The 13860-nt window shown below is 56.3% G+C and overlaps 3 protein-coding genes across 8 annotated transcripts in view; 2 read left to right on the plus strand and 1 right to left on the minus strand.

The window, feature by feature from the left end:
* Rasa4b (RAS p21 protein activator 4B) overlaps positions 1-2068 on the plus strand; it is a 30261-nt gene extending 28193 nt beyond the window's left edge. For both annotated transcript variants that reach the window (XM_087196306.1, XM_087196307.1), the window contains one exon: positions 1964-2068. In XM_087196306.1, the coding sequence (XP_087052432.1) occupies positions 1964-1971 (8 nt within the window). In that variant the 3' untranslated portion in view covers positions 1972-2068. The remainder of the gene's footprint in view (positions 1-1963) is intronic.
* Polr2j (RNA polymerase II subunit J) lies at positions 1970-6769 on the plus strand. Its single transcript, XM_004840113.2, has 4 exons — positions 1970-2067; positions 3955-4044; positions 5546-5720; positions 6326-6769. Exons 1-4 carry the CDS (start codon positions 2015-2017, stop codon positions 6359-6361), a joined length of 354 nt encoding a protein of 117 aa, XP_004840170.1. The 5' UTR covers positions 1970-2014; the 3' UTR covers positions 6362-6769.
* On the minus strand, positions 6727-13856 carry Lrwd1 (leucine rich repeats and WD repeat domain containing 1). 5 transcript variants are annotated; one of them, XM_013070522.3, is made up of 16 exons: positions 13671-13856; positions 12907-13141; positions 12711-12827; positions 11652-11792; positions 11374-11418; positions 11206-11286; positions 10601-10723; positions 10413-10527; positions 9918-10027; positions 9446-9653; positions 8890-8962; positions 8658-8798; positions 7541-7629; positions 7253-7408; positions 7066-7178; positions 6727-6986 (listed from the first exon to the last, which is right to left on the minus strand). In XM_013070522.3, exons 1-16 carry the CDS (start codon positions 13748-13750, stop codon positions 6846-6848), a joined length of 1968 nt encoding a protein of 655 aa, XP_012925976.1. In that variant the 5' UTR covers positions 13751-13856; the 3' UTR covers positions 6727-6845. The 5 variants fall into 5 exon arrangements, with proteins under 5 accessions (XP_012925976.1, XP_012925977.1, XP_004840168.1 ...); XM_013070523.3 differs by lacking the exon at positions 11206-11286; XM_004840111.4 differs by lacking the exon at positions 11206-11286 and having other exon boundaries at positions 11314-11418.
* Between the last annotated feature and the right edge of the window lie 4 nt (positions 13857-13860).

Consider the following 13860-nt stretch of genomic DNA (forward strand, 5'->3'; position numbering starts at 1 on the left):
TACTAGGCAAGAGTAGTATTTTGCCCAAGGTCAGGAAAGTAAGGCACATAGAGAGGAGTTGGCCCTTCAGTTCAGAGTTCCAATCTGGATGCTTAAAACCACATTCAAGCCCTGCATTACACCTGTAATCCCAGCGCTGAGGGAGGCTGAGGCAGAAGGATCATGATAAGCTCAAGTCCCACCTGGGCAACTTAGTGAGATCCTGCCTCAAACAATAAAAAAAGGGGCTCTGGCCCTGGGTTCATTTCCTAGTACTGCAAAGTGTTGGGGAAAGCTGATTCATAGAGCATTTTGAGAAGAAAGCTAGGATAAGACTGTGCTGCTAGATTGAAAACTGGTAAATAGTTTGCTTTAATGTCAGTATCTGGGGTTAACTGAATAAATAGCAAAGCCAAAGATAGGCACAGTTCCCGAGATTAGGATCAGCAGACTGTAAAGGGTCAGGCAGGCAGGTCTAGGTCACACCTATTCTACCACATGGCACAAAAGCAGCTGCAGACAGTGGGGAAAGAAATGCAGGTGATGCATGTTCCAATAAACTATTTACAAGAACAGGTGGAAGGCTGGCTCTGGTCCTGTGCAGGCCCTGAAGTGTGCCCACCTCTGCCCTATAAAGCGGGCAGATGTGTCCAACGGTGTCTCTGGTGTGACACTGATAATACACGCCGCACACTCCCCCCTTCACCTTCTTTCCAAGGTGATGCAATTTTTCTAAATGTTGTATGCACCAGCAGCCTCTTCTGTGGTTGTGCCAAGCAGACCTGTCTCTCCTTGTCTACGAGAGGATGGGAATGCTCACTTGGCCTTGTAGAGCCACTGGAAATACTGTAGACTGATGTCTCTGGGAAACCACATCTCATTGATCTGGGAATTAAGAGGCGGGTGTTATCAGAACTCTCTATGATAGATCAAACTTCCACAGAGCCAGGGACGGAGAGGCCCCTGGTGGGCAAAGTCCAATGGAGGGTGGTCACTGTCATCACCTGCAGGCCCCTGCAGCATCCCTGACTGCAGTTCTTCCAAGATGACCCGCAAGGATGGGGGTTACACTGGGGCATCCTCACCCGCATTGCTTTCTACTGCCCACCTCTCACAGAGCTCCCATCACTTGGCCTGTGTGTGCTTCCTTCAAAGAGTGACACTTCCTCAGCCCAAGGCTCAAGGCTTCAAGAGAGAAACGGAGTTAGTGGCGTAAGCTCCAGATTCCCTTGGGGGCTGCCTGGCCTGGAGCAACAGTCGCCAGGATGTTAGGGCTCTGTAGCTTATCTGAGCTCCCAGCTCTTCTTCTTTTTTTTTTTGGTACCGGGGATCGAACTCAGGTCCTTGCGCTTGCGACGCAGGCGGCGGAACCACTGAGCTAAACTCCCCACCCCGGCTCTTCTTGTTTCAAACAGCTCAGTTAGAGCCTTTAATACTAAACTTTATACTATCCAGCAGTCGGACCGAGGGTAATACACGTATCGCTCCAAGCACCTCTTACATTTGTATACGCTTGCCTCCTTCCCCAACCTTCACCCAGTTGTCCGCTACGGCGAAGCCGGTGACACTCAGCCTGGGGTCTTGAAGCAGATGGCACAGGTATCCATACACATTCCCCTGGCCAGGAGGGTGCAACTCCCTGGACTTCCTGCTGTCAGCCACAACTGCCTTTTACCCCCTGGCTCCATTCTCTATTCAGTTGCCACTCCAATGCACGTTTTCAGAGAGATCAGGGTATGAGAAGCCGAGAGGTACACAGCTTAGCTTGAACCGACGTCTCGGCAGAAGCAGCGCCGCCCCTCTAGTGCTCCGTGCATGCGCCAAAAGCACCCACTGGGGAGGCCGCTGCAGGGATGACCCATGCGCAGAGCCCGCGGCCACCCTCGGGCTTTCCCGCGCCTGCGTAGAGTCCTCCAGTCCGACAGGAGGCGATGGGGCGGTGCTTGAACTGCGCGGGTTTAACCGGAAGGAAGTTGCGTCGTAGGGCTGTGACGTCGGCGGCCTTTTCGAGAGTGGAAGGTCCTGTGGCGCCAGGATGAATGCCCCTCCAGCCTTCGAGTCGTTCTTGCTCTTCGAGGGCGAGAAGAAGTAAGTGGAACCTGCTGGGGCGCGTAGAGGCGGACCGAGTCTCTCGGGCCTTGCCCGTCGGCGGTCGGCTTCTGCGGTTTCTGGGGCTTCTCCTACCAGGGGGACCGAGCAATTTGTTTTAGGTACTGGGAATTGAACCCAGGGCCTTCGCTACGTTCCCAGCTCTTTATTTTTTTATTTTTTAAATTTTGTGACAGGGTTTCACTCAGTAAGTTGCCCAGGCTGGGTTCGAACTTCCAGTCCTCCTGCCTCGGTCTCCCGTGCTGGCATTACAGGCGTGCGCTACTACGCCCGGCTGCAGAGTAGATTTGGTCCGGCCCGTGTCTGCCGAATTTAAGGCAGCCTAGGAAGGCAGTGTCGACTGCACCCATTTTGCTCATGAGGAAACTGAGGCACGGGGAAGTTGAGTAACTTTCTGTGAGCTCCTGGGAAGTGGCGGAGCCTGTACTGGAACCCAGAGTCTGGCTCCAAAGTTCTTTTCCTCTGAGACCTGTCAGCCGCCTCTCTTGTCTCCCACCACCTCCATCCTCAGTGTAGCAGCCAGCGATGGCTCCGGAGCTGACCCCTGTGTGTCATTGCTAATGTAAAGCCTGTAGTGATTCTGTTGCCCGCAGGTTGAAGCCCAACGGTCAGACAGCTTGGGCTTGGTTCTTGGGTGCCCTGTTTATGGACTGTTTCTTGTTTTGGCTGAGATTTAGTTTCCTTATTTGAAAAATGGACTTGTTACTGGTTTTGTTGTCCTGTTCCTTTTTTTTTTTCTTTGAGACCAGGTGTCATTCATTATGTAGCCTGGGCTGGCTTTGAACTCTCAGTGATCCTCCTGCCTCAGCCTCTGTAGTGTTGGGATTACAGGTGTGTGCCACTATGGCCAGCTCTTTATTTACTATATTTACTCACAGAATTTTCTACAAGAGATTAGAGGAGGTAGTTTGAGTCTAGGATTGAGCACATTGGAAACCTGTTGAAGTATTGGCCTTCCCATTCTTATGATGTTCTGGCCCGTGCCAGCACTGCAGCCTCCTTTAGGGCAGAGGCGCTCAACTGGGACGCATTTTGTCCCCTCGCGGCTGTTTGGGAATGTCTGGAAACATCTGTGGTTGTCACAAGTGTCAGCCTTGTTTTTGGCATCTAGTGGGTAGGGACCAGAGATGCTGTTAATGCCCCACATTGAATTGAGTGCAGCTCAAATGGGAGGATTAAAACCACATTCAGGCAGTGCACGGTGGCTCAAGCCTGTAACCCCAGGACTCTCGGAGGCTGAAGCAGGAAGATTGCCAAGTTCAAAACCAGACTGGGCAACTTAGTGAGTTGGCAAAACCCTAATTTTTTTGTTTTGTTTTGGGGCAGGGTTTGCTTTTAGTTCAGGCTGACCTTGAACTGTGTGTACCCAGGCTGGCTTCTAACTTAGTGATCCTCCTTGCCTCAGCCTCCCAAGTACTGGGATTACAGGTGCGTGCCACCACACCTGGCCCCTGTCTGATAATTAAGGGTTGGGGAAGTACCTCACTTAGGGCCAAAAAAAAAAACCAAAAAAAAAACCACACCAGAAATCCTATAAGCTAGCTCCCTACAAGAAAGAGCGAGCTGGGTAAAATGTCCATAGTGTTGAAATTGAGAAGCTCTTCTTTAGAAAAAGGAGCAATGCAGAGTAGGCAAGGTTCTACCAGGTCAGCAGGTGCCAGGGGTACAGACACTGTGCTGTCTCGGGTTGGTTGGTTTGTGGTGCTGAGGATGAAATCAGGGCCTTGTTCATGCTCTTCTGCTGAGCTACACCCCAGCCCTCAGAGAGGGACAGATGGAGCAAGGCTTCAGGGAGGAGGCAGGCTTTAGATATGGGGGAGCAGCAGGGGAGCCCCGTCCTTATCTGCTGTCTCTGCCACTTCCTAGGATCACCATTAACAAGGACACCAAGGTACCCAATGCCTGTTTGTTCACCATCAACAAAGAAGACCACACCCTTGGGAACATCATTAAATCGTAAGTTCCAGGACAGAGGGGGTGGTGGTGGTGGGGTTTGTTTAAGGGGTCAGGTACAAGTACCGAGAGTGAGAGGAAATGCTTCCTAGTGCCTGCTCTAGTATTCTACAATTTCACAGTTGCCTTTCCAAAATGCTATTAACCATGTCACCTCACGTAGGGCTTGGTGCTTCATTGGCTCATCTGGGTGACTAAAGCGAGCGACTGTGCAGCAAGCCGTAGGAAAGAAGCCTACTCGGGTGTTCGTGCTAGTGGGCATCACGAAGTAGTCAAAATTAGCTCCCCCACCCCTCCCTGTGACAGTGACCTCAGTGACAGCTAGCACTCTGAGATGTCTGTGGCAGTAACTGTGACTTCTGTAGAACAAGGTGAGAAAGTTGAAGGACATTCTGAGGCTATCCAGTGTCTCCCCTGGGTACTCCACGGAGGCTATGGGGTGTTTGTTTATACCAGTGAAATCCCAGCTAAGTCGACAGGGGAGTGTCCTGAGCCCAGGACATCATTTCCTTGCAAAGACTGAGCTCTTCCTTCTAGATGTGGAGGCATCTAGGGTAGAGGAGAGGCGTGAGCTTTCCCAGGCTGCCCTGTTGGAGGTCGTGGGCAGCAGTGCCCATTGTCCAGGGCCTGGGGATGCCCGTCTTCTGCATGCCTCCTGCCCTAAGCCAAGCCACTGCGGTGCCCAGCTCTTCCAGGGCCTGATGTGAGCCAGGTCAGGGTTCCCTTCTGTGCAGAGACCTCCTTTTTCTTCTTACAGTACTAGGAATCGAATCCAGGGCCTTCACACTGATCTTCATTCCCAACCAACCCTTTGAGACCAGGTTTCACTAAGTTCCCCAGGCTGGGCTTGAATCTGTGATCCTCCTGCCTCAGCCTCCCAGAGCACTGGGATTATAGGCCTGTGTCACCACTCCTGGCCAGAGGTCTCCTTTGTGTGCTCCCACTTGGCCTTGAGCTGCCCTGGGCTCTCTGCCATGCTCAGGGAACAGAATATGGGACAGGCTTCAGTTCCCCCACCTCCCTGCTGCTTCACTGAGCAGGGCCTGCCTAGTGTATGGACAACACTGCCAGCTGTGAGGCCTGGGAACCCCATTTCCATCTCATTGGCTGTTTGAAGCTGCCGCCCCCAGGTTTGCTGTGCTGATGCTTTTAGGACTGGGGATGGGGCTTTGTGTTCTCTTCCGCTGCTCTGCTGGGTAGTTGTGGGGATAGAGGCAAGTCTGCGTTTGCCTCAGAGAAGGTCACCAGAAGCCATTTCCTAGCTGCAGACCTCACGCCCCGTAGATGCAGGGTGTGTGTTGTGGAGGGGTCCCCAAATGTTGTGTCTTGAGACTTTTGGGGAAAGTCCTGGCCAGAAAACCAGGTGAGTGAAGAGCCCTAGGGCTGGGGATTTAGCTCAGTGGTTCTACCACCTGCCTTGCAAGTGCAAGGTCCCAAGTTTGATCCCTGGTACCAAAAAAAAAGAGCCCCAAGGCTTCCTTCACATCACCTGTCCCTGGCTCAGGCAGCTGCTGAAGGACCCACAGGTGCTGTTTGCTGGCTACAAAGTCCCCCATCCCTTGGAGCACAAGATCATCATCCGTGTGCAGACCACCCCAGACTATAGCCCCCAGGAGGCCTTCACCAATGCCATCACTGACCTCATCAGCGAGCTTTCCCTGCTGGAGGAGCGGTTCCGGGTGAGGCATAGTGCCCTGTGTGGGCTGGGTGGGTGGGATGCTGGCCGGCAGGCCCCCACCAAAGACAGCCCCTGGGTGGCTTCCTTGGTTGGGGGGTGACTGGCGGCTGTGGTGAGCTGAGGCCTGCTGTCTGCTACCCAGTCAGGTACCTTCCCTAGTAGCCAGGGTCTCCTTGTGTTCCCTATGGGCCTGGGCACCTCCTGCCCTTGTGGGGTGCTCTCGTTTGCAAGGCTTGTCTGCTTCTAGGCGTTGGTCTAGGGGCCAGCTCATCCCAGGGTGGGAGTCACATTGTCTAAAGCAGGGGGCCACAGAGTGTAGAGCTGCTCAGAGTGGGAAAGAGCCACAGCTCGGAGACCTCCACCTAGTGTGTATGACATGTGCTCCCCCCAGGCAGGCCCCCTCCCCCTCCTGACTTGGGCAGTATCAGCAGGTGCTGGAGGAAAGGGGCGCTCAGGGCCAGCTGTGGGTCCCCTCCTGCTGCTGGCTCTGCTCAGGTCTCATGGTACCCATTTCCTGGTGGACCCTGGGCAAGGGACACTGGAGCTGTTTGCAACACCCTTGCTCTGGCCATTTCAGCTAACTAGTGCCTTTTTCCTATTCCCCAGGTGGCCATCAAAGACAAACAAGAAGGGATTGAGTAGGTGGCTAAAGTTTCGTGTGGCCTGGGAGCCCAGTCCCTGCCCCTACCAGACCCTTGCTCTAGGCACCATGCAGAGGACAGCAGCCAGGCCCAGCCGTGAACCCAGCCCTGACGGGTCCTGTTTCTACTCCAGTGGGGCATGAAGTAGAGGTGACTTCACGGCAAGTGGACCATGAGGTCCATGAGGGCAGATAACCTGTCACATCCTGATTCTGGAACCTGAGGGCTGCTGGGGAGGTGGTCTGGAGTAGAAGGGACCCGAGAGCCTGTGCTCACTGTTCTGAAAGTACAGCAGCCAAGCCCGCCTGACTTACAGCAGGAACCAGGATGGGCCTGCAGGACGCCACGCACTTCTCCACAGGCTGCTTGGCTATAGCAGAAAATTTAATAAAAAAACCCCTCAAAAAACCCTCACTGTAAGCCACACACTAAATGAGTTAAATGTGTCCCTGGTCCTGTGCCACAGAGGCAGGCGTCCTGCCCTGCTAACATCTCCTCCAGATGGCTACAATGTTGGAGTCCGTCAGAGCCGCAAGGTAGGTGAAAGCAGTGTTGGCCACCACCATGTTCACCATAGTCTTGGTCACTGGCTGGCCGTCGGCCCCTGGCTGGGGCCACTTAAGGATCTGGTGGGAAGAGAGGGGGCTGGACACCAGGGCCCTGGCTGTGCCCGCCCCAGCCTGGGCCGGTGCCCAGGGACAGTACCTGTGTGGGGGCCTGCGGGGGTGCTGGCGGTGGAGACAGCTGCGTCAGGAGGTGCCTGACATCATAGACCCACACGCTGCCCTCCTCATCTCCGCAGAGCACAATCCCTTGGTCTATGGGACAAGGGGGCTTAGGGTGGGGCAGTGGTGGGCAGTGGTGGAGGTGGGAGCAGGGCGGGCAGGCTCACCAGGGCAGGTGCTGAGCGAGAAGTAGGCCAGCTCGGTGGGTGACCACTGCAGCCGAGCCAGGACAACCACAGCCACCAAGGACTGGCTGCCCCGGTGCAGCCATGTCTGACTCCAGCTCCACAGGCAGATGGTGCCTGGGCTGTTCCCCTTGGAGGCTGTGGGAAGAAGAGACTCAGGCCTGGGCTGGGTCATCACCACTCTTCCTGCTCCCCTTGAAGATGCCCCAACCCAAGAAGTGACCCATGTGTGTCTCAGAAGCCAGGCTGTCCTAGGGTGGGTGCACTCACCTATGACGTCCTCATTTACAAACGCCAGCCCATCCACTCTGCGTGCCGGTGCGGAGCCCTCGGAGAAGACGAACTCCACCTCACACCCCCTGTGGGCAGCAGAAGGCAAGGCTGGCTGCTCTGCCCACACAAGGAGCTACTTAGCCACCTCTGGGTCTGCTGGGCACCTACTGTGGGCCCTGCCTTGGACATCAGCAAAAGCTGCATTTCTGGAGTTCAGCCTCACCCTGAAGGGGAGGCAGCACCTGGGCATATGCTAGGACAGGAGCAGAGCGGGTGGCTGTTTTGTGGTCACACCTGTGCCTGCTCAGGGCCTTGGAGAGGCAGCCTAGCACCTAACAGGGTGGGCCTGAACTAAGTACCAGAGGACACAAGGAGATGACACATCTGAGGCAAGGGGAGAGACGGCTTGGAGGCAGGGCCAGGGGTAATTCCAGGTGGGTCAGGGACAGCTGGCTGAGAACAGCAAAGTCCACAGCCACCACAAGCACTCAGCTGCTACTTGTGGTTAGGATAACATGCAGAATCTAATGCCAGCTGGCATGCCCCTCACTGGGGCCATGCTGCTCCCACTGGGCACCCCCCCCCCCCAATACACCTGGCTGATGGACTCAGGTGCCCTGGGAGCAGCCTGAGAACTGTCTACCACCTGTCACCTCAGCAGTCCCCTTCCAAGGGGACCTCCACGTTACTTTCCCTTTGTTGCTGATGGTATCTGTAGGGTTTTGCCACTGTTTGATGCCTGTGTCTCACTATCCTGTGCTGCTGAGGGCAGGGACCCACATGCTAGGACCAGGGACAGAGGGGACTGAGCCCTGGCCAGGAGCTTTTCAAGGGGTACAGATGAGACAGTCTCCACCTGGCCTTCTACAGCCCCCTCACCATCTCGTACCCGCCACTAATCCTGGGATGCAAAGTACTCTTCCCTCTTTACAGATCAAGGAGGACATTAGGCCAGGACAGAGAAAGGTCCCACAGGAGTAGCACTGGGCTTGGTGGGCAGGTCACAGCAGTGTTTGTGAAGTGCCACATTCAAGGTGAGAGAGGCCCCAGAGGCTGCCGGGAGTCCAAGTGGCCGACTGCCCAGCCTGGCCCTCCAGTTCCCCACCAGCCTCACCTCCTCTTTTGGGGCTGGTCCAGCCGCACATCCCAGCAGCAACAGCCACCCTCACAGCCAGCCAGCAGGTGGGCATCAGGGCAGGAGGCGACAGGGCAGAGGCGCAGGGGAATGGAGGTGGAGTCGAGTGTGAGGAGCTGACTGCCAGGAGGTGAGGGACCAGCATGAGTCCTGGTGCCCAGGTAACCTGCCCCAGCAGCTGGTGCCGCCCCAGGCCTGCCCACAGCCTCACCTGGCCTGGAACTCATAGTCATGGTTGGGCACACCGATGTCCCAGAGGATGATCCGCTTGTCATAGGAGGCCGCTGCAGGGGGAAGCAGTCCTGAGGAGGCCCTGCTCCCTCCCGCAGGCTGCATCCCAGGTAGACTGGGGTCTTGGGCAGAGAGGGCAAGGCTAGGAGATGGGGTGACTGGCTTACAGTCCCCACTGTCCTGCTTGGGTAATGGGCCCAGCACTGCAGCTGCCTTTTGCAGCTCACTCAGTAGGGTTCACCATAGCTGGAGAGGCCAGGGGTGTCTCTCTCGCAGGCTGCTAACAGGAACAGAATGGCCCTGGTTCCCAGGAAACTGCAAGGCCACAGATAAGTCCTGGAGGATAAAGCTGGGATCCAAAGCCCAGTCAGTCAACCATGAAGCCACATCGTGTCCTACCAGAGCTAGAGTTGAATGCAGAGGCCCAGGCTGGGCCAGTGGTCACCTGAGCCCCCTACCACCCCAGGGAACACTGAGCCCCATCAGGCAGCAGGACTGGGGTACAGGGAAGTCTCAAGGCGGGGAGAGCGTCTTACTGAAGAGGTGGGTCTCATGGTTGGGGCTGAAGCAGAGGGTGGCAATGGCCTTCTTGTGGGCCCGGATGACTCCACAGCAGAAGCCGGCACGCACATGCAGTAGGCGGACCTGGCCTCGAAGGCCTGCTGCTGCCAATATGCTCCAACGTTTCTTGTGGCCAGCCTGTGTGACCACTGTCAGGGCTGTCCAGGCCACTGAGAAGAACTCCTGGGGGAAAGCGGGAGGAGCGGTCACCAGAGCAGAGCTACAAGTGTGAATGTGCCTACAAGACAAGGCCTTGGGAAGGGAAGGTCCAGCATGAGCCAACAGCCATGGAGGACTAGGATGTGGCTCAGCAATGGAGCACTTGCCCGTATGAGGCCAAGACTCACTTCCCAGCATGACAAAGTGTCCTGACAAGTAGGTGGCTGAGCCTGACCTCCAACCCTAGACCAGGGGCTCCCATGTGCAGGAACAGGGCCCTGCACTCACCTCCCCAGGAGCCTTGTACTTGTGGAGGACAATACCCGTCTGGCAGTCAATCACACACACAGCCTCCCCGCCACACGTGGCCACCGTCTGGGATGTGGCCTCGGAACACCCTGTTTTGAGGGGTCAGCAATGTGAAACCTTTCCATAAAGACCCCTACAGCTCCCTCCTCTTGGCCTCAACGACACTTTTGTGGTGCTGGGCACTGAGCCCAGGACCTTCATGCTGAGCTACATCTCCAGCCCCTTTTATTCATTTTTGAGCCAGCGTCTCCCACAGCTGCTCAGGCAGACTCCAACTCGGGATCCTCCTGCCTCAGACTCTCAGAGTGCTGGGATTACAGGTGGTGCTATAATCACTCACTCCTGGTTCTCTATGACACTTTTTAGGCTGTCGCTCCCAATTTCCTTTCCGTCCAAAGGTGGCATCCCCATGGCCCCACAGAGAATACTTGTGTGGTCCTCGCCCTCCCAGTACCCATCTGGCCCAACACGCACCCTCCTCCCAGGCGGGCTCGAAGGCGCAGGCCCATAGCTGGGTCTTCAGGTCCTGAGGGCTGTTGTTCCTGCTGTGGCACTGCAGGAAGTGCAGGGGCTCCATCTGCAGGGCAGGCTGTGGGTGCACAGGGGGTCAAGGCTGTCCCAGCACCTGGTCTGACACATTCCCTGCCACCTTACCAGCTTACTTGGCTGTCACTGAGGCCCGCTGGGCTGCCCTCCACCTGGGCCGGCAGGGAGGTACACATCCGCTTGGTGGAAGAGAGTCTGAGCGGCACATCACCCAGCCGCTTCACGGCTGCTAGCCTGGCCTGTGGAGGGAGCCTCATGACCATTGGACCCTCGCCGGGGCCGCCCCCTTCCTGATTGCACACTGGACTGTGCCCTCCCCTCCCGGGGGCAGACAGCAAGGGTTGGTTCAGGGGCAGGGAGGGAGCCTGCACAGTGTTGAGGTTCGGATCTTTTAATGTCCCCCGAAGGTCTGTATGCTAAAGGCTTGGCTGCCAGCCTGTGGCACTAGGGGGAGGTGGGGCCTCGTGGAAGAAGTTAGGGCACTGGAGTGTGCCCTTGAAGGGGTACTGGGCCCCATCCCTTTATCTCTCTCCCTTTTTCTCTGTCTCTCATTCCTGGCCACTTCTACCACATGCACCTGCTGGGACATACTTTGCCACCACAGGCCCAAACTGACAGGGCCAAGTGACCATAGACAAACTGTGGGCTAAAATAAATCTTTCCTCCTCAGAAGCTGGTTATCTCAGGTGTGTTATCACATCGACAGAAAGCTGACTGACACCTGGGCAGGGGGAACTCCTGGGCTCATGCTGACTTCTTGATTTCCAGCAGCTGCCACGGGCAAGCAGGACCATGAGAGAACCTGCCAACCACACAGCACCATACTCACCCTGGGCCTGAAGGCAGCCGCCACGCCTAGGGAACTCTCTGGGGTGTTAGACTCACTCACCCTTGTCCCATGGGAAGCTGCCAGCTCCTCAGAGATCATCTGCACCTGGATGAGCCAGGCCTTCAGGCTGCTGGGCAGTCATAGGAGCCCCCAGCCCCTCCCCAGACACCTGGTCACAGGGAGCGTGTGCCTCTCAAGTTAGGAAAGGACCTCTCCAGCCAACAGAACTACCTCCCCAGCTCCCCCACTGTGGCCAGAGACCTCTAGGGCAGCTGAGAACCACAGAAGCCAGCAAAGACTAGAGAAAGGGACTCCCGAACAGTGGGGTGAAGACGTACCCGCCACTGGGTGAACTCGCTCAGGGACTCCGGTCCATAGTGCACGTGCCTAATGGCAGACTTCACAAAGTCTGCCTGGACTTTCTCAGCCTTCTCTTCGGGGCCCAGGGCAGCCATGAACTTCTCCCAGTGAGCTGTGACCTGGTATGAGAGGGACCAGATAGATCCTGGCCACCCAGCTCTCTTGGCACACAGGCTCCTCTAGACCTCTCTCCACAACCATAGGTGTCTGAGCTTTACCACCTGTAGCACACATCCCTGCCCAGTACTAGCAGGCCATGAGTGGCACCTGCTTCTTGTTTTCCATAATTCGGCTATATTGCTTTATATCAGGAGTCAGACCAAAGTGCTACATGACTCAAATGGGCATGTCAGATGGTGGACTGGGTGAGTATGGCCCCTACCCTAATGGCTGCCACGGAAACCTAGGCCCTGGTCTGTGAAGTGGCAGGGCTCCGCTGAGTTACGCACAGCTGAGGTCATCGTGACCCCAATTAAAATCCTTTCCCCTGAATTATGGCTTCTCACTGACCAAATGGGTTGCTTGCTAATTGCACCAGGTCCCAGTACTGGTTTGTTCTATCCAAGCAAGATAAGCAGTGCTTCCTCCCTAACAGCCCTGCCTGATTCCATCATGCCAGGTGTTCGTTAGTAATTCACTAGATGCCTTCAAAACGTACCTGGCTCCCTATTCCTTCCCATGATTGATTCAATAAATACTGGATCCATTTGGGGGCCTGTCTTTGCTATCAGAAGCACTGATTATGCCTCAAGACTCAGCTTTTTCACTCTAAGTCTAGTTTCTGTCTTATTATTTAATTCGCCTTGTGCTATAGTGGCTCACAAGGATGCACGGCAGAGGTTGTGGTGACATCCTCTTCCCCTGTTTCCTATAACCACCCACTAGAAGCCTTTCAGGAACACAGCCTCTTTGCTACAGCCGGGCAAACCAAAGCACCACTCACATCTGAACTGTCCTGGGATGAGTGACCCAGCTGTCCCTGCTGTGACACCTGCACACTTAGAGGGTTGTAAGGCCCAAGAGCCCCCTGCCCTTACCCTGATGGTCAGCTCCTGGTTCAGGATCTCCACCTGGGAGCAAGTTGAGGAAGCATCCTTGCCATTGATCTTCCGTAGCTTGGGCAGCAGAAAGGAGACCTTCAAGTTGTCATTGATCTGCGGGATGAAGAAAGAGTGGAGCCTGAGTTCCACAGAGCCCTGGCTCCGGGAAATGGGACTGGTTGGGGAACCTCACTGTCAGAAAGGGGTTGCCTTCCAGGCTCAGCTCCTCCAGCTTCAGGAACTGGCGCAAGACGGTGACGTCCCCTAGCTGGTTGTTGGAGCAGTGGAGGATGCGCAGGTGGGACAGGCCCAGGTTGGCTGGCAGGGTCTCCAGCTGGTTGTTGGAGAGGTCAAGCTCCTGCAGCTTCGTCAGGCGGCACAGCAGCTTCGGGTCCAGGTGCTCGGAGAGCAGCTCCATTCCGGACAAGCTGGGGTGGGGTGGGAGGGCTCAGGGGGCAATCAGGCCAGGCCTCCCAGGCTGTCTCGAAGCGTTTTCACCTGCTACACCTGCATGCACAGCCTCCTCTTAACTACTTTAGACCCAGGCTCTTGGCGCCTTCCAGAGGGCTCCTGCTGGTCCTCTAGGGGGCTCTTCTGTGCGGCCCAACCCCTCTGAATTTTTTTTTTCTTTTTTTCGGGTCCTTGCACTTCCGGGGCAGGCGGCGGAACCACTGAGCTAAATCCCCGGCCCCCCTCTGATTATTCTAGCCCTGGGAGGTCCAAGGTCACTTCGGGCCCACCCTGGCCAAGGTGGGGCTGCAAAAGTCCCGCGCATCTCTTAATGAGATGTTTGGCGCCAGAGATTAGAGACTCCGCGGGGGCGAGGGAGGGATGACGGGGACCAGCAGGGTGTGGGGAAGGGCCCCAGATTTTCTTCCTTCCCCCCGGGAGACCCGGGCCCGAGAGAGGGTCCGGGGAGCCCCGCGGACACAGCCCTGACTCCCGCCAGATTCTTACTCCAGGCTCCGGACCCTCCCCAGCCGGTCGCTCTTGGGTACCCCACGCTCCAAGAGCAGCCGCGCGGTGAGGCGACCCATGGTGAGGAGGCGCGTCTAGTGCTGGCCTGCTGGCGTTTCTGCGTCCAGTGGGGGCCGGAGCCCGCGCCGCCAGCCGTCAGGTACCAGCCCTCACGGGCGAGGAGCTTAGG

Source organism: Heterocephalus glaber, unplaced genomic scaffold, assembly GCF_053883595.1.
Source record: "Heterocephalus glaber isolate CG9 unplaced genomic scaffold, H.glaber_assembly_v1.0 deba00001610, whole genome shotgun sequence".
In the NCBI taxonomy this organism is placed as follows: Eukaryota; Metazoa; Chordata; class Mammalia; order Rodentia; family Bathyergidae; genus Heterocephalus; species Heterocephalus glaber.

Bases quoted from the DNA above. Each gene is read 5' to 3' on its own strand.
- Polr2j (XM_004840113.2), top strand. From the start codon at position 2,015: ATGAATGCCCCTCCAGCCTTCGAGTCGTTCTTGCTCTTCGAGGGCGAG. The intron at 2,068-3,954 runs GTAAGTGGAACC...GCCACTTCCTAG, and splicing joins CTCTTCGAGGGCGAGAAGAA to GATCACCATTAACAAGGACA. The intron at 5,721-6,325 runs GTGAGGCATAGT...CCTATTCCCCAG, and splicing joins TGCTGGAGGAGCGGTTCCGG to GTGGCCATCAAAGACAAACA.
- Lrwd1 (XM_004840110.4), bottom strand. From the start codon at position 13,750: ATGGGTCGCCTCACCGCGCGGCTGCTCTTGGAGCGTGGGGTACCCAAG. The intron at 10,528-10,600 runs GTAAGCTGGTAA...GTGCACCCACAG, and splicing joins CGGGCCTCAGTGACAGCCAA to CCTGCCCTGCAGATGGAGCC. The intron at 7,630-8,657 runs GTGAGGCTGGTG...TGCTGCCCACAG, and splicing joins GACCAGCCCCAAAAGAGGAG to GGGGTGTGAGGTGGAGTTCG.